Below are 22,783 nucleotides of genomic sequence, written 5' to 3'. Positions count from 1 at the left end.
TCTCCAACTCCTGGGCTTGAGTGATCTTCCTGTCCTGCCTCGGCCTCTCAAAGTGCTAGGATTACAGGCATGAGCCACTGTAATGGGACATGTTTACACTAAAACATTATTCATCATTTATCTGACATTCAAATGTAACTAGATATTGTCCTACGTTATTTGCTAAATATGACAACCTTATTCTAGCACATGGTTATACTGTAGACATATTAATATTAAAAATTATTTATTGGCTGGGCGTGGTGGCTCATGCCTGTAATCTCAGCACTTTGGGAGGCAGGTGGATCACCTGAGGTCAGGAGTTCAAGACCAGCCTGGCCAACATGGTGAAACCCTGTCTTTTAAAAAAATAAAAAGAAAGAAAAAAAAATTATTTATCACTCCTCCTAAAGAGACTGAATTTGGGGAAAAAATTATTTACATGCAATGAACTTATATAATGTTTGTTTAAAGTATGTGAAATATAGAACACATTGATACTAAAAATGTATTCCTTGTTTTTATTTTTATTTATTTATTTAGAGACAGAGTCTCACCCTGTTGCCCAGGCCAGAGTGTAGTGGTATGATCTCGGCTCAGTGCAACCTTTGCTTCCCAGGTTCAAGCGATTCTCCTGCCTTGGGGTTACAGGGGCGCACTAGCATGCCTGGCTACTTTTTGTGTTTTCAGTAGAGACGGGGTTTCACCATGTTGGCGAGGCTGGTCGCAAACACCCAACCTCAGATGATCCACCCGCCTCAGCCTCCCAAGTGCTGGGATTACAGGCATGGGCCACCGCGCCCGGCGTCCTTGTTTTTCTTGAGTTTACATATAACTAAGCTTTATTTTTTGCTTACTAAATCGGGCAATGTTACTGTGATACTATGGGACATAATTACAGTGGAAATTACTTACACTCATGTATTTATATCAAGAAGTTTTTTAAATACCCTAAATATGAAACACAGTAATACTAAAAATAAATTCACTGTTATCCTTAATTCAAATCTACTTGGACGTCCTGTGTTTTTATTTGCTAAGTCTGGCGATCCTATTCTGGGACATACTTGTACTAAACATATTTATATTAAAAACACTGTTTCGACATACCACTCTTGGACACAGTAAAAAACGGTTGCGTGGGCTGGACGCAGTGGCTCAGGACTGTAATCCCAGCACTCTGGAAGGTCGAGGCGGGCGGATCACGAGGTCAGGAGTTCGAGACCATGCTGGCCAACATGATGAAACCCTGTCTCTACTAAAAATACAAAAATTAGCGGGATGTGGTGGTGGGCGCCGTTAATCTCAGCTATTCGGGAAGCTGAGGCAGGAGAATCGCTTGAACCCGGGAGGCGGAGGCTGCGGGGAGCCGAAATCACGCCACTGCACTCCAGCCCGGGCAACAAGAGTGAAATTCCGTCATAAATAAAGAAATGGCCATTGCGTGTGTGGAACGCCTGCGTTTTGCCCAGCGGCCGCGTCGTACTTACGCATCCCCGCAGCCCGCCCCTTCTCCGCTCCCCTCAGCAGTGCTCTGGAAGCCGCGCGACCAGTTGCCAAGGCGACCCAAGCCGGAGCCCGAGATTACTGGAGGGCGCGGCGAAGGCGCGGGCGCTCATCCCAGGCGGCTTCCGATTGGCCCGGCCGCCGAGTGCGTCACAGCCCCACCCCTGCCCGGGAGTCCCGCTACGCGTGACGTGACGCTGACGCGCGGCGCCGGGATGTGGTCCGCCCGCGGCGCTGGGCGCGCTCGCCAGCCCAGGGGTCGCCATCACTGAGCGGCCCAGGCCGGAGCGGAGCCCGCGCGCGGTGAGTCCGCCGCGGCCCATCCGTTCCTCCAACCGCCAAAGCGCCCATCTCCCAGAGGGGCGCGGAGCCGCGTCGGCGGGAGCTGGCCAGAGATCGCGGTCCTGGGGCGCGAGTCGGGGGAGGCTGGCCCGGGCGGGGGCGGGCCGGGCCGGGGTTCCAGAGCCCGTCGGGAGTCGCGAGGTTGCTGGGGGCGGGGGGTGGGAAGGGGAAGGCTAGAGCCCACGCGGGGCGGGGGTTTGGGGTGCTGGGGCCGCCCCTTCCCGCAGGGACCTCGACCCCCGTTGGCATCCGCCTGTCAGTTTGAGGCAGAAGCCCCTCTACGCACCCCCATTGCCCGCCTAGACCCCGCTTGGCCGCGTTCACGTTCTCCCTTCACCACCTGATCCGCATCCCAGGACCCATCTCCCTCCCCACCAGCCACCCCCATCCGGTCTCCCTCCTGACCAGCTGCCCCCGAACCCATCTCCCTTCCAACCAGCCGCCTTCGAACCCAGCTCCTATCCGAACAACTGCCCTGGACCTATCTCCCCCGACCCATCCCCCACCCAATCACCCCTATCCCGACCCCCAACCTAAGCCTCCGTCCCTGCCCCTCCCCCGTATTCCTAGCGCGCTGCCCTTGCCTACTTCCCCAGCTCATTGATTGTGGAGCTCCCCTGTGTGGCGTTGTAAGCCCCCTTCTCAGAGCCAGAGCCAGTCAGTGACTGGCGCAGTGAACACGTCTACCATGTCAATAAGCATCCGGCATCAACGGCAAAGCCTTTCCGCCCATCCCCGCAATAGAATTTGGGGCCTGGGCTGCAGATCTCAGTGCTCATGCCAGGTGAACCCGGCACTTCCACCAGGCACTCACCCCTCCAAGTGACACTCTCTCACACACATCCCCAACATTAATCCCAGACCCCTACCAAAGTAGATCTCTAGGACCCCAGGGCCACCACAGCATTGCCCATGGAGGGGTCCAGACTTCAGGACCCTTCACATCATCCCAGGCCTCCTTCATCTTCCAGAAACAGCCCCCACCATCAGTCCAGGACTCTGTCAGCTCAGGCACGCCCGAGTTTTCCACATCAGCCCCCGTATAGACCCCAGACACACCTGTGGACCCTGGTGCCCTCTGCTAAGAACTCTTCTTTACGTTCATCCCCGATAAACTTAGCCTCTCCTGTCACAGACCTCAGCCCAGAAACCTGGAAGATGCTGAGAGGCTACAGCCCTCCTCCCTGGAATCTCCAGGGTGAGCTGCCATGAGCACCTGAGAGAGTATAAGGACTGAGGCCCCAGGGCAAAGGGACTTCTTGGACCTGTGGAGCTTCAAAATAGGCCTTTTTTCCTTATTCAAAAGTACACAGATAAAAGTGTGAATACAATGTAAGAGAGTGTATTTGCCTGTGGTCTCGGCAGGGGAGGCCAAGCTGTAGTCTCCCAATCAGGGTGCAGGTGGCCGGGTCCAAGACTTGAAGATTGCTGGTGGGGCACAGGCCTGGTGAGTTGCCTTTTCTGCCACCCTGCACCTCTCCTTTCTCCTGGATTGTAAAACCCACGCACAAGAACTGTAGAGTGAACGAAGAATGCAGCAGAGGATGAAGAGGGAAAATCCCATGGAATCTCTCCTTCACTTGTCATAAGCATTTCCCGTATAGTTAAAAATCCTTCCTAAAGATTTCTTGTTTTGTTTTGTTTTTCCATGTTGATGAAGGTCACATGGGATCCTGACACCATTTGGAGGAGATTCAGAGAAGTATGAAGAACACAAAGCACTTCGCCGGCCCGCTGTGGGCCTCTGCCCAGCACTCCTTTTCTGTGACACTCACGCATCATCCTGCATCCCGTGTTCTCTGTGCCTCATGTCATCTGTACATCATGTATATACTCCCCATGGTCATGTCATGGTGTTGTGTATCGTGCACATTGAATACTCCCATCACATGGTGGGGGAGGTAGTTGATCCCACCACATTCAACAGCTGGGCACTTTTGTAGTGAATCTTGGTGCCGGAATCTTGCATCTTGCATGCAATCTACCAAGTGTTCTTCATATATAAGTGTTCATAGTGCTTTCCAGAAAGGTCATGCCAATTTATATTCTCACCAGCAGATCAGATCAGCTCAGAGTACAGTTGTTAAAGACAAACAACCAAAACCTCCCTGTTTATTTTTATTTTCATAACTTTTAATGTTTTCTTCAGTTATATATTCACCATAGTGGGCTTGGAAATGTACAAAAGGTGTTTTGTTGAGACAGAGACTCACCTTGTGGCTCAGGATGGAGTGCAGTGGCACAATCTCCGCTCGCTGCAACCTCTGCCTCCTGGGTTCAAGCAATTCTCCTGTCTCAGCCTCTCCAGTAGCTGGGATTACAGGTGCATGCCACCACACCCAGCTAATTTTTGTATTTTTAGTAGAGACGGTTTCACCATGTCAGCCAGGCTGGTCCCAAACTCCTGACCTCAGGTGATCCACCTGCCTCACTCAGCCCTCCAGAGTGCTGGGATTATAGGTGTGAGCCACTGCACCCGGCCACAAAAAGTTACTTTTTCATTGCCCTCTACTTTCCGTCTCTTTTCAGAGTCTCCAGTCTCCCTTGCCCCCTTCCTGCCCTCCTCTCCCAGCTTGGAGTTGGTAGGAAAAGCATGAAGGCAGCAAAGATAACACCATGGGCAGAGGCTGCTGCTGCTGCCATCATTGCCGCTGCCGCCACCGTTCATTATTATGTAGCCCACCTGCTGCTTCCATTTAAATTGAAAATTCAGTTCCTTATTTCAGGTGCTCCCAGCTACATGTAGGTGGCTGCATGGGTAGAGAATGTCTGCATCCCCGTTGGAGCTTCTGATGCGCAGCGCTGGCTACTCCCCGGGGGCAGCCACTCTTGCTCCCACAGCTCGTCAGTCGTTGAGTGTCGAATGACTAAATGAGAGGGAGATAGACTCTAAGGGAAAAAGATGTGTTCAGAAAGGCATGGGGGTTTCGAAGATGGCGCCAGGAGGATGATGGCCGGGACATCTTCGAGGGGAAGAACTAGGAGGGGAAGGGCAGGGGCTGGACAGCAGGTGCAAAGGTCCTCGGGCAGCCAGTGGCTTGAATTCGGCGCAGAGTAGCCTTTGAGAGGCATGTGGAAGATGAGATCAGGAGGTGGGGAAAAGGCAGGTTAGTTCCTTGAGGTGCTGGAGGCCAGGACTAGGAAGTGAGCTGAGGGGCATCCTGAGCAGGGAGGGCCACCGTCTGATGTGGCCCCTCTGTCCCTGCCCTTCTCTGCAGGCCCCTGATTGCTGACTCCGCCCGCCTGCCACACCGGCTCTGTCTGGAGCCACTGAGACTCTCGGGATCCAGTCCACACACACCCTTCAGAGGGCACTCTGGCCAGAGAAATGCTCCAACGGCCCAAAGCCCCTGCCTCCCCCAGACGTCCCCAGACCCCAACCCCGAGTGAGCAGGACGGGGACCCTGGGCCAGCAAGCCCCAGGGACACCGAAGCCCAGCGTCTGCGGTTTCGACAGTTCCAGTACCACGTGGCGGGTGGGCCGCACCTTGCGCTGGGCCAGCTCTGGTCGCTTTGCCGCCAGTGGCTGAGGCCTGAGGCGCGCTCCAAGGAGCAGATGCTGGAGCTGCTGGTGTTGGAGCAGTTCCTGGGCGCACTGCCCAGCAAGATGCGGACCTGGGTGCTGTCACAGGGCCCCCGAAGCTGCAGGGAGGCCGCCAGCCTGGTGGAGGACCTCACACAGATGTGCCAGCAGGAAGGTGAGAGGCGCAGGCTCGATGCCCCGGGACGGGCGAGGGGGCCTGACGTCTCCGAGGACCGAACTGCCCTCCTTCCCGCCCGCATCGCTCCCACCCCTGCCTGGCCCCTCCCGACCAGCAAACCTCTCCTGCCCCGCGCCTGTGTTTTTAATTATTTTTACATATAAATGTCGTGCTGCACGCCTCATCTGCCTCAAATTTCTCACTCAGTCGGTTATTAAAGATCCCTCCATTTCCCATGTGTCCATCTGTCCTGTGGCTTTGTGTCTGCTGCTCCTCACCAGCTGCCCTCTGGGAGGGACGCTACCCCGCCACCTCCTCCCAGCCACCTGCAGCGCCTCTGGCAACACTCCGGAATCCTAGAGATCTTTAAGCCTTCACTGGGCACAGGCCCCACCACTGGCTGATGGTGGGGAGAGGCTTAGGTCTGCACCCCGACTCTGAGAGCTGGGAATTTGGGGTGGAAACTGGGCTCCCTCCCTCTCCTCTCTCAGCTCCCCCTTCCCCTGAGAGGGCCTTGTCCTCCTGCACCTTTGCCCCTGTGACCCCACGTCGAGATTCCATCCACCCAGAGCCCGGTTCCATGAGTGGGGCTCTCCTAGTGACGAAAGTGCAGGGATTGGACACTGGGTGGCCAAAAGAGGCAGCCATGGGTGGTGAGAGTGGTCGTGGCGCTGTGGACGAGGGAGGGCTTCCCCAGCAGGTCCTCAGGAAGGAGGAGGCACCAGGCAGCTGTGCTGCAGGAGCAAAGGCTGGGAGTGAGAAGGACCTGATCAGAGGTCACAGAAAAGGGGGCTGGAGCAAGGGAGAAGAACAGGCCCTCTCTTGCCAGCTCCCACTACAGCTTTCCCGTAGACTAAGTGATAAGCAGGTCACAGGACACAGAGTCCAGGGTCTCCATACTGCCCCAGGGCAGCCAGTGCCATGCTTGGGAAAACTCTGAGAGTTGAACTTACCAGAGGTGCAATGGTAGCCCTGTAAGCTGCAAGGCAGAAGCCAGATGAATTAGCCTTTGAACTCTCTGCTCCTGGGGCAGAGGGCCCAAGAGCACTGGCTTCGGGTGCTCTGTGGACCTCACAGCCATCCCAGCCCAGAGGCACCCTTGCTAGGTTTAATGCTACATGGTCACTCTCAAAATTCTCCATCCTTTTTGAGCAAAGGACCCTGAAATTTGTCTTCCATAGCTGTGGTCTGCTTTTTACATTCCGTATTTTGAGCCTACGAAATAGTAAAGCAAGTATAATGAACAGCCCCTCACCCGACACCCTGCCCTATCAAAGCCTAACCTCCAGAAAGGCTGGCTTGGCGTTGTGGTTTTTTTTTTTTTAAATGGAGTTTCGCTCTTGTTACCCAGACTGGAGTGCCATGGCGCGATCTCGGATCACCGCAACCTCCGCCTCCTGGGTTCAAGCAATTCTCCTGCCTCAGCCTCCTGAGTAGCTGGGATTAAAGGCACGCACCGCCATGCCCAGCTAATTTTTTGTATTTTTAGTGGAGACGGGGTTTCACCATGTTGACCAGGATGGTCTTGATCTCTTGACCTCGTGATTCACCCGCCTCGGCCTCCCAAAGTGCTGGGATTATAGGCGTGAGCCACCGCGGGCTTGGCGTTGTTTTAAAATAAACACCCATGGCGAGGCGCGGTGGTTTATGCCTGTAATCCCAGTACTTTGGAAGGCTGAGGCAGGCGGATTACTTGAGGCCAGTTCCAGACTAGCCTGGCCAAGATGGTGAAACTCTGTCTCTACTAAAAATACAAAAAATAGCTGGGTATGGTGGTGCATGCCTGCAATACATCCCAGCTACTCCGGAAGCTGAGGCAGGAGAATCCCTTGAACCCGCGAGGCAGAGATTGCAGTGAGCCAAGATCACGCTGCTGCACTGCAGCCTGGGCGACAGAGCAAGATTCCATCTCACAAAAAAAACGAACAACCAGTGGAGTTGACTGAACCCCCAGTTCATGTCTCCTAGTCATGTTGTTCCCCGCTCTGCCTGATACCCCAGAGGTGGCTGTGGTCTTGAATTTTTGTTTTTTTTGTGTGTGTGTGTGTGTGTTTTGTTTTGAGACGGAGTTTTGCTTTTGTTGCCCAGGCTGGAGTGCAATGGCACAATCTTGGCTCACTGCAACCTCTGTCTCCTGGGTTCAAGTGATTCTCCTGCCTCAGCCTCCACAGTAGCTGGATTACAGGCACCTGCCACCACGCCCAGCTAATTTTTTGTATTTTTAGTAGAAACCAGGTTTCACCATGTTGGCCAGGCTGGTCTTGGAACTCCCGACCTCAGGTAATCTGCCCGCCTCAGCCTCCCAAAGTGCTGGGATTGCAGGTGTGAGCCACTGAGCCTGGCCGAATTTTTCTTTTTTTTAATTAAAAAATAAATAGAGGTGGGGGTCTCGCCGTGTTGCCCAGGCTGCTCTCAAACTCTTGGGCTCAAGCAATCCTCCTACCTCGGACTCCCAGAGTGCTGGGGCTGGGATTGCAGGTGTGGGCCACCGTGATGGCTGGCCTTGAATTTTTCATTGCCATCTCTGTCTGTGAACGTTTCCTCCTACTGGATCCATAATAGTACATGCTTCTGGTTCCCACGTCTTTTTTTTTTTTTTTTGTGATGGAGTCTTACTCTGTTACCCAGGCTAGAGTGCAGTGGTTTATTCTTGGCTCACTGCAATCTCCACCTCTAAGGTTCAAGAGATTCTCCTGCCTCAGCCTCCTGAGTCGCTGGGATGACAGGCTCCTGCTACCACGCCCAGCTAATTTTTTAATTTTTAGTAGAGATGGGGTTTCACCATGTTGGTCAGGCTGGTCTCAAACTCCTGACCTTGTGGTTCACCTGCCTTGGCCTCAGAAAGTGCTGGGATTACAAATGTGAGCCACCACGCCCGGCCTGGTTCCCACGTCTTGACCCTTCTGTAAATGGTGTCCTGTAACTGGCTTCCTCCGTCAGCAGTCATTCTCTCTGTGCACAGCAATGCCGGGGGTCTTGGGGAGCAGAAAGCTCATGGTATCCAGCCCTCCCTAGTTAGTCGGTGCTGCAGTGAGTGTCCTCGTGGGCTTCTGGAGGCCCACAGTAGTGTGGAGTGTCAGTAAAGAGGGTACTTGTCCTCAGCGGCCCTTGGTGTCACCACAGGTTCCTGCCCGACAGCCACGTGGAGGGACAGAATGACGGCCCTGCTGCCACCCTTGCCTGAACCTGAGGGGTGCTGCAGGGATGTTCGGGGAAAGTCTGCCCTCCCCAGAAGGTCTGGAGAATTGGGGGCTCTGGGAAGAACAGACCCCTCTCATGATCCCTTTCTCCCGCACAGTTCTGGTATCTCTGGACTCGGTCGAACACCAGGACTGGAGTTTCGGTGAGGAGGAAGACGGGAAGAGCCCAAGGTCCCAGAGAGAACCATCCCAGGTGAGCCCGGGGCCCCCAGCTCCGTGCTCCTGCACCCCAGGGTGTGAGTGCCGCTCCTGGGATGGCCTCAAGGATGCCCCATCCAAGGACTGTGTGAGGTTGTCACCAACACTCCCAGGAAGCCCGGCCTCTGAACTCCTCGCCTGTCCCACAGATTCCCCAAACTTCCTGGGCTCAGTTCCGGGCAAGGGCAGTGAGTGCAGGTGTGTGTATGCTGTGCGCCTCTGGGCCTCACCCCAGCCCCTCCAGTCCTTTCTGAGCTGCGCGGTTAGGGCCCATCCTCCTGTGTCACCAGCATCAGATGCTGGGTGTGTTGAGAAAATCCAGGCACTGCCCCTGATCCTCTCCTCTCAGTTAACCCAGGATTCTGGGCGGGGCCAGAAGGCAACGCCGCCAGGGGCTCCCTAGCAACTAGACCTGCTCTGGTGCAGACCTCAAAGCGAGGGGTGGGGCCGGCTCAGTTGGGAGCCAAGGGGATCTTGGTGTGGCTGGAGAGATTAAAATCGGGTCGGGCCACGCAGACGCAAGAGAGAAATTCAGTGGTAATGGGTAAATCACAAAAGAACAAAAATAAGAACCGCTAAGCAAATGGCATGTATGATCAGGGCTACTGTGAGTCTGAACACTTTCTGACCCTGGATCTTGATCCTGGAGTCTTCAAGGGAAACACTGCACAGCTGCGCAATGGAGGTTTTGCTCACAGAGCCAGAGCACCATCGGTCCACGTGGCTGTCAGCTCCAGGCCAGCAGGTCCCTTCTAGAGGGAGCCTGACCTAACAGTGGGGCAGTCTAGGTGCCATGTGAACCACACGCCTGAGCAGAACAAAGGGGCACACATTGGGAAAGAGACCCCTACACAAGGCACTATGCCCAGCACAAACTGTGAGGACCCCTTATCTCTTGGTAAGGAAATGTTCTAGGCCCAGGGCCCACTCTCAGCAGAGTAACAGATTGAAAGATGGCACATGTGTCTCTCCCATGGTCTTAGTCCATTCTGGGTGCTATAACAAAATACGACTGGGTGTGATGGCTCATCCCTGTAATCCCAGCACTCTGAGTGAGTCCTCACTGGAAGCTGAGGTGCGAGAACCACTTGATCCCAGGAGTTCAACAGCAGCCTGGGCAACATACCAAGACCCCACGTCTAAAAAAAAAAAATTAGCCAAGTGTATGGGCATGCACCTGTAGTCTTAGTAACTCTGGAGGCTGGCTGAGGTGGGAGGATCACTTGAGCCCAGGAGTTCAAGGCTGTAATAAGCTATGATCATGTCTCTACCCTCCAGCTTGGATGACAGAGTGAGACCCTAACTCAAAACAAAAACAAAAACAAAATGCCACAGCTTGGATGGTTTATAAACCACACAAGTTCTGGGCAAAGTGGCTAATGCCTGTGATCCCAGCACTGTGGAAGGCTGAGGCAGACGGATCATGAGGTCAGGACTTCGAGACCAGCCTGGCCAACATAGTTAAACCCCATCTCTACTAAAAATACAAAAATTAGCTGGGCATGGTGGCACACACCTGTAATTCCACCTACTTGGGACACTGAGGCAGGAAAATTGCTTGAACCTGGTAGGCGGAGGTTGCAGTGAGCAGAGATCATGCCACTGCACTCCAGCCTGGGCGGCAGAACAAGACTCCGTCTGGGGAGTGGGGGAACAGAAACTTCTTTCTTATAGTTTGGAGACTAGGAAGTCCCAGGTCAAGGTGCCAGCAGATCCAGGGTCTGGTGAGGATCAGTTGCCTCATTCACAGGTGGTGCCTTCTCCCTGTAACCTCACAGGGTGGAAAGGCAAGGGAACTCTCTGGGGCTCTGTTAAAAAGGCACTAATCCCAATTATGAGGGCTTTAACCTCATGACCTGATCCTCTCTCAAAGGCCCTACCTCCTAATCCCCTCTCCTTGGGGGTTAGAGCTTCATCACATGAACTTTATAGAGACACAAACATTCAGACCAGAGTGGCAACAAAATCGAATCGCTTTCCCTTCCCTCTAGCACTGAACAGACAGGGTCATGTCCTCATTCTTCTTCAGACCGCAGGCCCCTCTCTCTCCTTCTCTGAATGATAACCTTGTCTCTCTTCTCTGTCCTCTTGAGCAGTAATAACCTCCAATCCCGGCTGTCGGGACCTCAATCCCTCCAGCACACTGTTGACAGCTTGGGCGGCCCCAGGACACCCCCACCTCTCTTCAGGACCACCCAGCCTCCCTCAACCTTGACAGAGGTTGTTGGCCTCCCCTCCACACGCCCTCCGCATCACCCACTCACAGCCTTGCAGCATGTTTGTTTCCCTCTATGTTTTCTGTTTTTTGAGGAGGGGGAATCTCACTGTTGCCCAGGCTGGAGTGCAGGGGTGCTCACAGCTCACTGCAGCCTCGAACTCCCAGGCTAAAGTGATCTTTTCACCTCACCCTCCTGAGTAGCTGGGACTACAGGTGCATGCTCCACCACACCCGGCTAATTTTTGTATTTTTAGTTGGGACGGGGTTTCGCCATGTTTCCCAGGCTGGTCTTGAACTCCTGGACTTAAGTGATCCACCTGCCTCAGCCTCCCAAAAAAGTGCTGGGATTATAGCCATAAGCCATTGCTCCCAGCCTGGTTTTCTCCTGTTTTCTGTGTGCACACTTAAAAGGCAGACAAAAATCTCATGTTTCCCTTTTCTTTTTCTATTTTTTTTTTCTTTGGAGACGGAGTCTCACTGTCGCTCAGGCTAGAGTGCAAGGGCGCAATCTCGGCTCACTGCAACTTCCTGCCTCAGCCTCCCAAGTAGCTGGGAAATTTTGTGTTTTTTTAGTAGAGATGGGATTTCACTATCTTGACTAGGCTGGTCTTGAACTCCTGACCTTGTGATCCACTCACCTCGGCTTCCCAAAGTGCTGGATTACAGGTGTGAGCTGCTGCGCCCAGCTGTAATGTCTACCTTTGCTTCAATTCTTTTGTTTGTTTGTTGGAGATGGGGTATTCTGCCATCACCCAGGCTGGAGTGCAGTGGCATGATCATAGCTCACTGCAGCTTCAAAGTCCTGGGCTCAAGCAATCCTCCCATGCTGGCATCTCTAAGTGCTGGGATTACAGGTGTGAGTCACTACATCTGGCTGGCCATGTTCCCCTTTCAAAAATGAAAATGTTTTTGTGAGCAGATGAGAAAAGTTAAACACCGTTAAGCACAGGATAAGATATCACTCCGTACCTGTCAGGATGGCTGTTCTATGCCACCAGTCCGATCTGAGGCTGGAGTCTCCCAGAGGCATGGTAGGGGTTTCCACCAGGGAGATTGGGAAGATGGGTTGCTTGGTTGTCAGATGAGTCTTCTTGAAAGAGAATGTGATCCATGTCATGTCATACCTGTGTTTCCAGAGGAAGGTGAGATCAAGATCTCGTCTGCAAAGACTGTGTGGTGACAGCTGCTGAGGGTGGGTAGCCTGTAAAAGGTCTTTTGTGTCCTCTGAGGTGAAGGCAAATTGAAAGGGTATTGAAATATGCACCAAATTGAACATGTTAGCTAATTTATAACAGCAAAATATTGTTGAGTGGAATCAGTAATTTTAATAATATTGGGTATTGGGTCTAGGGGCTGTTTTAATTTAGAATCTTTACGATGTGGAGCACTTCTTCAATCATTAGAAGAAACACACCATGGAAATTTATCACTTATAGGTGCTGGGGGATAATGGCACCCTCAGAGACCCATCACTCACACACACACGCACAGAGGTCAGGGAGGTGTGGAGAGTGGGCACCGGCTCTGAGAGAGCCCAGGGTTGGGGGTGTAAGTGTCTGAGGAGCGCACACGGTTGCGCAGTTTACCCCAAGTGGCTGCGAAGCTGGGACAAGAGAATCGGAGCCTGACACCCACAGCAAGCGTTCTCCAGAGGGTCTTCTAATAGGGAGTGCGGGAGATCTGCTGATCCAGGGGACCAAGGTGGGAACTTGGCCCTTAGCAAAACAGATGCTGAGGCAGCAATTGATTTTAAGGCTTATCTCAGCCTTTTTGCATTTTTTTTTTTTTTTTTGGGGGGACGGAGTTTCGCTCGTTACCCAGGCTGGAGTGCAATGGCGCGATCTTGGCTCACCGCAACCTCCTCCTCCTGGGTTCAGGCAATTCTCCTGCCTCAGCCTCCTGAGTAGCTGGGATTACAGGCACACACCACCATGCCAAGCTAATTTTTTGTATTTTTAGTAGAGACGGGGTTTCACCGTGTTGACCAGGATGGTCTCGATATCTTGACCTCGTGATCCACCCGCCTCGGCCTCCCAAAGTGCTGGGATTACAGGCTTGAGCCACCGCGCCCGGCCTTTTTGCATTTTTATAAATGCAAATACTAAGGAAATACCTGAGGCTGGGTCATTAACAAAGAAAAGAAGTTTAGGCTGGAAGTGGTGGCTCACACCTGTAATCCCAGCATTTTGGGAGGCCGAGGTGGGCAGATCACAAAGTCAGAAGATCAACACCATCCTGGCCAACATGGTGAAACCTATCTCCACTAAAAATACAAAAAAATTGTAGCCGGGTGTGGTGGCACGTGCCTGTATTTCCAAGCTCCTTGGGAGGCTGACGCAGGAGAATCGCTTGAACCTGGGAGGTGGCGGTTGCAGTGAGCCAAGATCACGCCACTGCACTCCAGTCTGGCGACAGAGCTAGACTCCATCTCAAAAGAAAAAAAAATGGAAAAGAGGTTTGTCTGGCTTACAGTTCTGCATGCTGTATGAGAAGCATGGCAGGCACCAGCATCTGCTTCTGGTGAGGCCTCAAGTCACTCCCACTCGGGAGATCTAGCATGTGCAGACCCAGTGTGTGCCAAGCACTGGCTAGAGAAGCAGCGAGAGGGAGGGAGGAGGCTCCAGGTTCTTTTAACAACTATTATGGGAAGTTAATAAGAGTGAGAACTCAGTCACCCCGGGCATTAATCTGTTCTTGAGGGATCCACCCCCTGACCCAAATACCTCCCACCAGGCCCCTCTCCAACACTGGGGGCCACATTTTAGTGTGAGGTTTGGAGGATAAAGGCACCCAGACTAAAGCAGGCCTCAACACAAGGCTTTGGTGGATGGCATGCAGAGCCAAAGTTGTAGTAATCCGTCATAAACCACCCTTAGTTTTCCCCAGATTTGAGAACAGGAAAAATTGGGCTGTCAAATAGAGAAACAGTGGGGATCTGCACCCCCTTATTAATTCCATTTTTTTTTTTCTGAGACAGAGTCTTGCTCTGTCACGCAAGCTGAAGTGCAGTGATGAGATCTCAGCTCACCGCAACCTCCGCCTCTCGGTCTCAAGCGATTCGATTCTCCTGCTTCAGCCTCCCTAGTAGCTGGCACTACAGGTGCACCACCACCAAGCCCAGATAATTTTTGTATTTTACTAGACAGGATTTCACCACATTGGCTAGATAGCTGCTCTCGAACTCCTGACCTCAAGTGATTTACGCGGCTCAGCCTCGCAAAGTGCTAGGATTACGGGGCAAGCCACTGAGTCTGACCTTAATTAGCTTTTATAGATAATGAGTTTTAATCCATGAAGGCCCTGTTTTAACTTACATGCAGCTATATGAACGACTTTACTCGGGAGTTGGTGAAATCCCATCTTTTTTTTTTTTTTTTTTTTTTTTTGAGACGGAGTTTCGCTCATGTTACCCAGGCTGGAGTGCAATGGCGCGATCTCGGCTCACCACAACCTCCGCCTCCTGGGTTCAGGCAATTCTCCTGCCTCAGCCTCCTGAGTAGCTGGGATTACAGGCATGCGCCACCAAGCCCAGCTGATTTTTTGTATTTTTAGTAGAGACGGGGTTTCACCATGTTGACCAGGATGGTCTCGATCTCTTGACCTCGTGATCCACCCGCCTCGGCCTCCCAAAGTGCTGGGATTACAGGCGTGAGCCACCGCGCCCGGCTGTGAAATCCCATCTTATCTGGCCAATTTTTAAGTGACAAAAACTTACTTTAATTTTTATTTATTTGTCATTATTATTTTGAGAAAGGGTCTGTTTGTGTCACCCAGGCTGGAGTGCAGTGGCCAGATCATAGTTCACTGCAGCTTTGACCTCCCAGGCTCAAGGGATCCTTCCTCTCAGCCTCCCAAGAAGCTGGGACTACAAGTACATGCCAGCATGCCTGGCTGATTTTTTTTTTTTTTTTTTTTTTTGATATGGAGTTTTGCTCTTGCTTGCCAGGCTGGAGTGCAATGGCACGATCTTGGCTCACTGCAACCTCTGCCTCCCACTGCCTCCTAGGTTCAAGCGATTCTCCTGCCTCAGCCTCCCAAGTAGTTGGGATTACAGGCATTCGCCACCACACCCAGCTAATTTTGTATTTTTAGTAGAGATGGGGTTTCACCATGTTGGTCGGGTTGGTCTCAAACTCCCAACCTCAGGTGATCTGCCGTCATGGATTTTTTTCTTTCTTGGTCTGTGGCCAACTAAAGCAGGAGCCTCTTGCCTTTTCTCATCTTTGGGGCTTTTTTAGGCTTTTTATCTGCCTAAAGCCACAATTCGTAAGTTTTCTTTCTCTGGCTGATAAGAGGAAAGGGCTAGGGGAAGGTGCTGGAGTCTCCAGACAGAAGCCTCTCTGCAGGCGCCTGCCTACGGGATAATCAGTCCCTTCTCCCGTGCCCCCTTTTCCCCCTTAATTAAAAATTTTAGTATGGTCCCTGTATTTCTAGGCAGCTCCATTTCTTTGATTTCTTTCTCACTGAGTGTAAGCCTGACAGGCTCCAGGGATCCGGGGAGCCCTGCACTTGAGGTTGCAGCCCTCTCTGGGGAGCCCCTTTGGCCCCCTTGGGATTGGGTTTGGTTCCTGACGAGGAGGCGGCAGCAGAATTCCAGGCGAGGCCCCAAGCCCTCAAAGAAAAGGGCAGGGCTTTTGCACCTTGCAGCCGGACCCAGGCGCTGTGGGAGGTCTTTTGCATTTCTTTAGTAGTTTAACCTCCTGAGGGTCTTGGGAGCTTAGGGGAGGTGACGTTTCCGTGTTTTAATTTGAAACTTAAAAAAAAAAAAAAAAAAAAAATGGTGTTTTGTTTGGCCTAACATTCTTTTGAGGCTGGAGTCACCCCAAAAGTGGCGCAGGGGAGTTCCCACAGCGAGTGCCCCCAACCCTCTGGAGATGGGGCTGATTAGGATTCCAAAGAAGGAAGTCCTCAGCGCAGGGTGATTGGCCCAGAGCCTGCAATAGGGGAACGGAGAGAGGGCTGCCATGATCCGCTGGATGGACAGAGAGAGAAAGGGGTGTTCTACCCAGGTATGCCCACAATGAGGGGGTCAGGGTGTGAACGTTGGTGAGGATTAAAGGAATTTGGCTGAGGGCCGAGGTCAGTTTCTTTGAACGTCTGGGCAGCAACCTGTGTGCCTTTGTCAAGCTTGGGAGTGTTCAAGGCCCAGGTTTGGGTTCAAGCCTGCTGGGAAGACCCTGCAGTAGGCTGGTCACAGAGTGGTCAAAACACGCTGTGATATTAAGTCAGGAAGCAGAAAGCTGGGAGAGCTACAGGCCCCTACAGTCCAGCCCCCAGCCAGCTCTTCGGACGCACAGGCCTACCTCTCCCAGCATGTTCACTGAGCTGGGAAACGGCGGGATCACCTACAAGGTCCTTTCCTCCTTTAGGGAACACTGCAGACAAAATCCCAGTATGAGATTACAGTGTTGATAACCTGTAATCTCAACACTTTGGGAAGCTGAGGTGGGCAGATTGCCCAGCCCATTCCTCAGGAGTTTGAGACCAGTCTGGGCAACACAGAGAGACCTCATCTCTACAAAATAGAAAAAAATTGGCTGGGCATGGTGGCTCATGCCTGTAACCCCAACATTTTGGGAGGCTGAGGTGGGCGGATCACCAGAGGTCGGAAGTTTGAGACCCGCCTGACTAACATGGTGAAACCCGTCTCTACTGAAAATACAAAGTTAGCCGGGTGTGGTGGTACATGCTTGTAATCCTAGTTACTCAGGAGGCTGAGGCAGGAGAATCACTTGAACCCGGGAGGTGGAGGTAAACACAGGTGCACATGACAAGACCTGGAGTCAGGATTCCCAAAAAGCAGAGCTGAAACCAAGGAACCCTCCTCCAAACAATGGGTTTAGGGATTTGTTGTGGTTGTTTTGAGACGGAGTCTTGCTCCGTCACCCAGGCTGGAGTGCAATGGTGCGACCTCGGCTCACCCCAACTTCTGTTTGCAGGCTCGGGCGATTCTTGTGCCTCAGTCTCCTGAGTAGCTGAGACTACAGGCATGTGCCACCACACCTGGCTAAAATGGCACCAATCCAGCCCAGCAGTACTTTCCACCCCAGATCCTTCTCAGGATTCCCAGCCGAGGCCCAGGCATTACGGGACCAGGGGAGGGCAAATCAGGGGATTCCTGATGACAAAGAACTGTGTTCCAACAGGGCATAGCGTTGCTTGGCCCCCCGAGCAGTTGTGGCCAGAAGTCAGTGGACATTTATTAGTGACCACCCCCTCTGTGAGAGGGCCCAGCCCATTCCTTCCTCAGTCCCAAAAGCAAGTAATCCAGGCAGTCTCCCAGGTGACTGTCTGCAGGGAGGCCTTTACCTGAGTAAATGCTGCTGCTTCTTTAGTGCCCCAGCCCGTGGTGTGCCCCCTTCCTTATCACATGGTGCGGTGGCCAAGTAGGGGTGAAAGTTCTCCAGTGTCTTGGCCAACCTGCAAAGGTTTGTGATTCGTTAACTGTTTGGGGCCCCGTAGATTCCTGCATCTCAGCTGTTGGCAAACCCCCCTTACTTAGGGGCCTGAGGCTTGAGGATCGCTTGAGCCCAGGAGGTCTAGGCGCACCTCTGCATTCCAGCACTCAAGCCTGGGGGACAAAGTGAGACCCTGTCTCAGGAAAAAAAATGTTTTTAATTATATATTTTATGACCACACTGGTATAAAGGTGAATATATTCCAGGCTGGAGTAGACTTTATGTTCGTTTTTTCCATTTAACTTGAAAATAAATTTAAAAATCATCATGAGAACCCCTCTTCTGCACCAAAACAAAGTTTCGTGGGCCATGGACTCTGTTTCTGCATCTAACGGAGGCATCTACCCTGGGTAGACCACAGTTGCCAACCATGGGCTTCCTCAGCCTCTGCAGGGTATGTACTAATCTGACTCCCTCTCCCATCCCAGACTCCCCTTGGAAGCCACAGCTACATTCACAGGCCATACCCTCACCACATCACAACTCAAAGTGGGTTTTAGGGGGGTCTTAAGTGGGGAAGGCTGCTGAGGTCCTGCCACCCCTCTCCCACCAGGTCCGCTGTGGCTAAGAGGATCCCTGTTGGCACTGGGTTTGGCTGTGGGGCTCAGCAGCATCAGGGTGCCCCAGCGTCCTTAAGCAAGCAGCACTTGTGGAGGGGCCTTAGGGTCAAGGCCCAGTGCTCATGTGGAGGGATGGCAGCTCCGGGATCAGATCCGGGTCCTGATAGTGCTGGTTACCTGGCCCAGGCATTCCTGTTGCCAGAGGGGTAACACTGCAGGAGGCACACCTCTGCTGGTGAAGCCTGGGGGGGAAGTGGAGAACAGGAGCACAGGTGAGGGAGAGATGGAGCCACTCTGGGCGGGGCAGCCCAGCTTGCCAGGAAGTGCTGTGGAGTGGGCACAATTGGCGATTGCTGAGTGGTGACAACTGCTGAACCGTCAGGACACCTTTTGAGAAATGCTTCCTAAAGCGGTTTCGTCATGTGCATACATTGCAGAGTGCACTCACACACCTAGGCGGCACAGCCCAAGGCTCCTAGACTACAGACCTGCACAGCCTGGGACTGTACTGAATACTGTAGACAACTGTAACACAATGGTAAGTATTTGTGTATTTAAACATGCACTCACCAGGAAGGGAGCTTGCAAGATGGGAAGTTGCTCTGGGTGAGTCTGAGTGGTGAGTAAATGTGAAGGCCTGAGACGTATTGTCCCTGCTGTAGACTTTAGAAACGTGGCGTACTTAGGCTATACTAATTTGGCAAATATATTTCTTTCTTCAACATAGTTTATCTTACTGTAAGTTTTTGCTTTATAATTTTTTTTTCTTTCCGACACAGAATCTGGCCGTTGCCCAGGCTGGAGTGCAGTGGCACGATCCCAGCTCACTGCAACCTCAACTTCCTGGGCTCAAGTGATCCTCTCACCTCAGTCTTCTGAATAGCTGGGACCACAGGCACACACCACCACACTGGCTAATTGTTATATATTTAAAAATTTTTTTAGTTTTTGTGTAGACTGGGTTTCACCATGTTGCCCAGGCTGGTCTCAAACTCCTGGTCTCAAGTGATCCTCCCTCCTCAGCCTCTCAAAGTGCTGGGATTACAAGCGTAAGCCACTACGCCTGGCCTAAAAAACATTTTGATTATTTTATAACAACATATTAAAATATGAACAAGCTGGGCATGGTTGGGTCATGCTTGTAATCCCAGCATTTCGGGAGGCTGAGGCGGGTGGATCACTTGAGGTCAGGCATCAAGACGGGCGTGGAAACACCCCGACCCCGCCCGACCCGTCTCTACTAAAACTACAATAATTAGCCGGGCGTGGTTGGTGGCACGCACCTGTAATCCCAGCTACTTGGGAGGCTGAGGCAGGAGAACGCTTGAACCTAGGAGGCAGAGGTTGCAGTGAGCCGAGATCGCACCATTGTACTCCCACCTGGGTGACAGAATGAGATTCCGTCTAAAAAAAAAAACAAAAAACAAAAACCCATGAGAAACAAAAACAAAAAAAAATTCATGAGCACATTGTAGCGCGGTACAAAAAAATATTTCTGGCTAGACCTGGTAGCTCATGCTTATAATCCTATCACATCTAAAGTTATTTTTAGAGATGAGGTGTCACCATGTTGATTTTCTTGGGCTGTGGTTTGAAGCATAACAAACTAGATGTCAGTAAATATTCCCTGTAAGTTGCTAACTTTTATTTTTCCCAAGAAAGAGAATTCAAATTGTTAAAAACATTGGCATTTGAGGAGGAGAACAAAATGAAGCATCATGCATTTAAAATTAAGACCTTTAACAATAAACTTATTAGGAGAAAATGTTTTGAGGAGAGTAAAACACCAAACTGAAGTGTGGTGGCTCACGCCTGTAATCCCAAAGCTTTGGGAAGCTGAGGTGGAGGATTGCTTAAGATCAGGAGTTCCAGACCGGAGTGGGCAACACAGCAAGACCCTGTCTCTACAAAAAATAAAACAATTAGCCAGGTGTAATGGCAAGTGCCTGTGGTGCCAGCTACTTGTGAGGCTGAGGTGAGAGGATAGCGGGAGCCTGGGAGTTTGAGGCTGCAGTGAGCTATGATCGTACCACTTGCACTCTGGCCTGGGTGACAGAGTGAGACCCTGTCTCTAAAATATGTTATTTCTTTCTTTATATCCTTATTCTACAAACTTTTTTTTTTTTTTTTTTACTTTTTAAACTTTTTTTTGTTAAAAACTAAGACAGAAACACACACATTAGCCTACGCCTGCACAGGGTCAGGATCATCAATATTGCTGTCTTCTGCCAGCATATCTTCCCCTGGAAGGTCTTCAGGGGAAACACATTGAACTATCATCTCTCGATGACGTGCCTTCTGGAAGCCCTCCTGCAGGCCTGAGGAGTGCACTCTAAAGTAACAACACACAGTGCTCGCAGCAGTCACGCTGATGAAAGGGTTTGCTGGGCAGGTGGCCCGCCGCACGCTGCAGTCTAACCAGCACTATCAGTGCAGGACCAATGAGTAGCCCTGGACAGCTGATGGATTTATCCAGGAGCCGTTTGCCGACATAGGGATGTGTGGACGTCCACACCGTCCACTGTTAAGGGAAGATTCCCAGCGAAAGCAAGGAGTCCATCCAGGAGTCCCGGCAGATGCTGCTCATCTGCATGCCAGCGGCACCAGCACTGGGACTGGGTGGCGGACCGGGCAGGGATCCCTGTCAGCCTTCCAGTCCAGCCGCAAGTCGTGCTGCATCCAGTGAGACCACTTCTGAGGACAGGGACCCGTGGCCCCGGTGGAAGAAATGGCCAAAGCTGATGGCATCAACGGAGTGCGTCGGTACTGCCGTTCTGATTTACTCCGTGTCTGTCCCGTGTGCCACACGCCTTGGCTGTGGTTACCAGGGAGAAAGACCAAGTTGTGCTGCTTTATCGTCAGGGGCTTCTTGGGGAAGTGGACCTTGCTCCTCACAACAGCCACTCTGGTACTGAGAGAATCCTGTGGCTGGAGCCTGGAGAAATAGCTGCTGGTGTGTGCAACTAGTTGCCGTGGCAGCTTCTTCAGCAGCCTCTTCTCCAAGTACAGCAAGAACGAGGACAAGAGGCACAAGGTGCTTTCTGCTGCAGCTGCTGCTGGGGTCTCTTTTGCCTTTGGTGCTCCAGGTGGGGATGTGCTTTTCAGTCTAGAGGAAGTCAGGTGAGCTGGATGCATGGCTTCTGCTTATCATCCAAGCAACTTGGGAGGCCAAGACGGGACAATCGTGTGAGCCCAGGAGTTCAACACCAGATAGAAAATGTAGCCAAACCTCATCTCTAAAAAATCAATAACCATTAACTGGGTGTGGTGATATGTGCCTGTCATTCTAGCTACTTGAGGCTGAGGCAGGAGGATTGCTTGAGTCCAGGAGTTCAACACCACCTGGGCAATGTATCAAGACCCCATCTTTTTTTTTTTTTTTTTTTTTTTTTTTTTATGATAGGGTCTCTCTCTGTCACCCAGGCTGGAGTGCACTGGTGTGATCTTGGCTCACTGCAGCCTCAACTTCCCGGGCTCAAGCTATCTTCCCACCTTAGCCTCCTGAGTAGCTGGGACTACAGGCATGCACCACCACATCTTGCTGATTTTGCATTTTTCCTAAAGACGAGGTTTCACCATTTTGCCCAGGGTGGGTTGAATTCCTGGGTGCAAGCAATCTACCCATCTCAGCCTCCCAAAGTGCTAGAACTACAGGCGTGAGCCACCGTGCTCAGCCCTTAGCCGTGGCTCATGCCTGTAGTTGCAGCTACTTGGGAGGCTGTGGCAGGAGGACTGCATGAGTCCAGGAGTTCTAGGCTGCAGTGCAGCTCACAGAGCAAGATCTGTCTCTATTAAACAAAATAAAAAATAGAGGAGGTCAGTTACTATCTCACCTTGGAGAAATATGGAGGTTATTTTTGCAGCCCTAGTGGTGTCCATCATGGCGCCATCCACCAACCTCTTTGGGAGTAGCCAGCCACCTTCTCTTTTTCATGGAATACATCCGGACATGGCCAAAGTCGTCCCCTTCGTCCTGCTTGGGGTCTTCGAGGGCTTGTGAGGAACCCTTTTCATCCACTGCAACATTACCTGGTGCAGAAGCTGCAAGACCACCAGGCAGGGAATTACCCAGTGGTGGGGTCATCGTGGTGAGCGTCACCACAACCAACCCTATTCCACGCATGCCAGAGCACAAGCGCATTTCTGAGCTGCTCAGTGACCACGGGGCCTTCAAGTCCTCTCAGATCTGTGACTACATCAGCAACCCCAGCATGACCTGGCCTGCAGATGACACTCCAGATGGGCCAACAAGGTCGGGCTTTATGTGTCCTGTGGCAGCTGGCCCCGCCAATGATCTTCAAAATCACATTTACTTTGGCATTGTCTCACCAGGCCTCTTTTTTTTTTTTTTTTTTTTTTTGTGAGACGGAGTTTCGCTCTTGTTACCCAGGCTGGAGTGCAATGGCGCGATCTCGGCTCACCGCAACCTCCATCTCCTGGGTTCAGGCAATTCTCCTGCCTCAGCCTCCTGAGTAGCTGGGATTACAGGCACACGCCACCATGCCCAGCTAATTTTTTGTATTTTTAGTAGAGACGGGGTTTCACCATGTTGACCAGGATGGTCTCGATCTCTTAACCTCGTAATCCACCCGCCTCGGCCTCCCAAAGTGCTGGGATTACA

At 52.0% G+C, this 22,783-nt stretch overlaps 1 protein-coding gene across 6 annotated transcripts in view; it reads left to right on the top strand.

Annotated features, from left to right (window-relative positions):
* The first annotated feature begins 1,686 nt into the window (after window positions 1-1,686).
* The window catches only part of ZSCAN1 (zinc finger and SCAN domain containing 1), a 37,001-nt gene continuing 15,904 nt past the window's right edge, over window positions 1,687-22,783 (top strand). Inside the window, exons 1-5 of one of the 6 annotated variants that reach the window (XM_032263284.1) lie at window positions 1,703-1,788; window positions 3,222-3,274; window positions 3,488-3,680; window positions 5,046-5,525; window positions 8,827-8,921. In XM_032263284.1, the coding sequence (XP_032119175.1) occupies window positions 5,156-5,525; window positions 8,827-8,921 (465 nt within the window). In that variant the 5' untranslated portion in view covers window positions 1,703-1,788; window positions 3,222-3,274; window positions 3,488-3,680; window positions 5,046-5,155. Of the gene's footprint in view, window positions 1,789-1,993; window positions 3,681-5,045; window positions 5,526-8,826; window positions 8,922-22,783 lie in introns of those variants that run through there. The other 5 variants (XM_032263283.1, XM_032263281.1, XM_032263280.1 and 2 more) reach the window with 5 other exon arrangements.

The sequence above is a fragment of the Sapajus apella genome, unplaced genomic scaffold (assembly GCF_009761245.1).
Source record: "Sapajus apella isolate SASKATOON/1434 unplaced genomic scaffold, GSC_monkey_1.0 scaffold135, whole genome shotgun sequence".
NCBI classification, from domain to species: Eukaryota; Metazoa; Chordata; class Mammalia; order Primates; family Cebidae; genus Sapajus; species Sapajus apella.
Note: the sequence above shows the minus strand (reverse complement) of the source record. Positions and strands in the feature narration are given on the sequence as shown.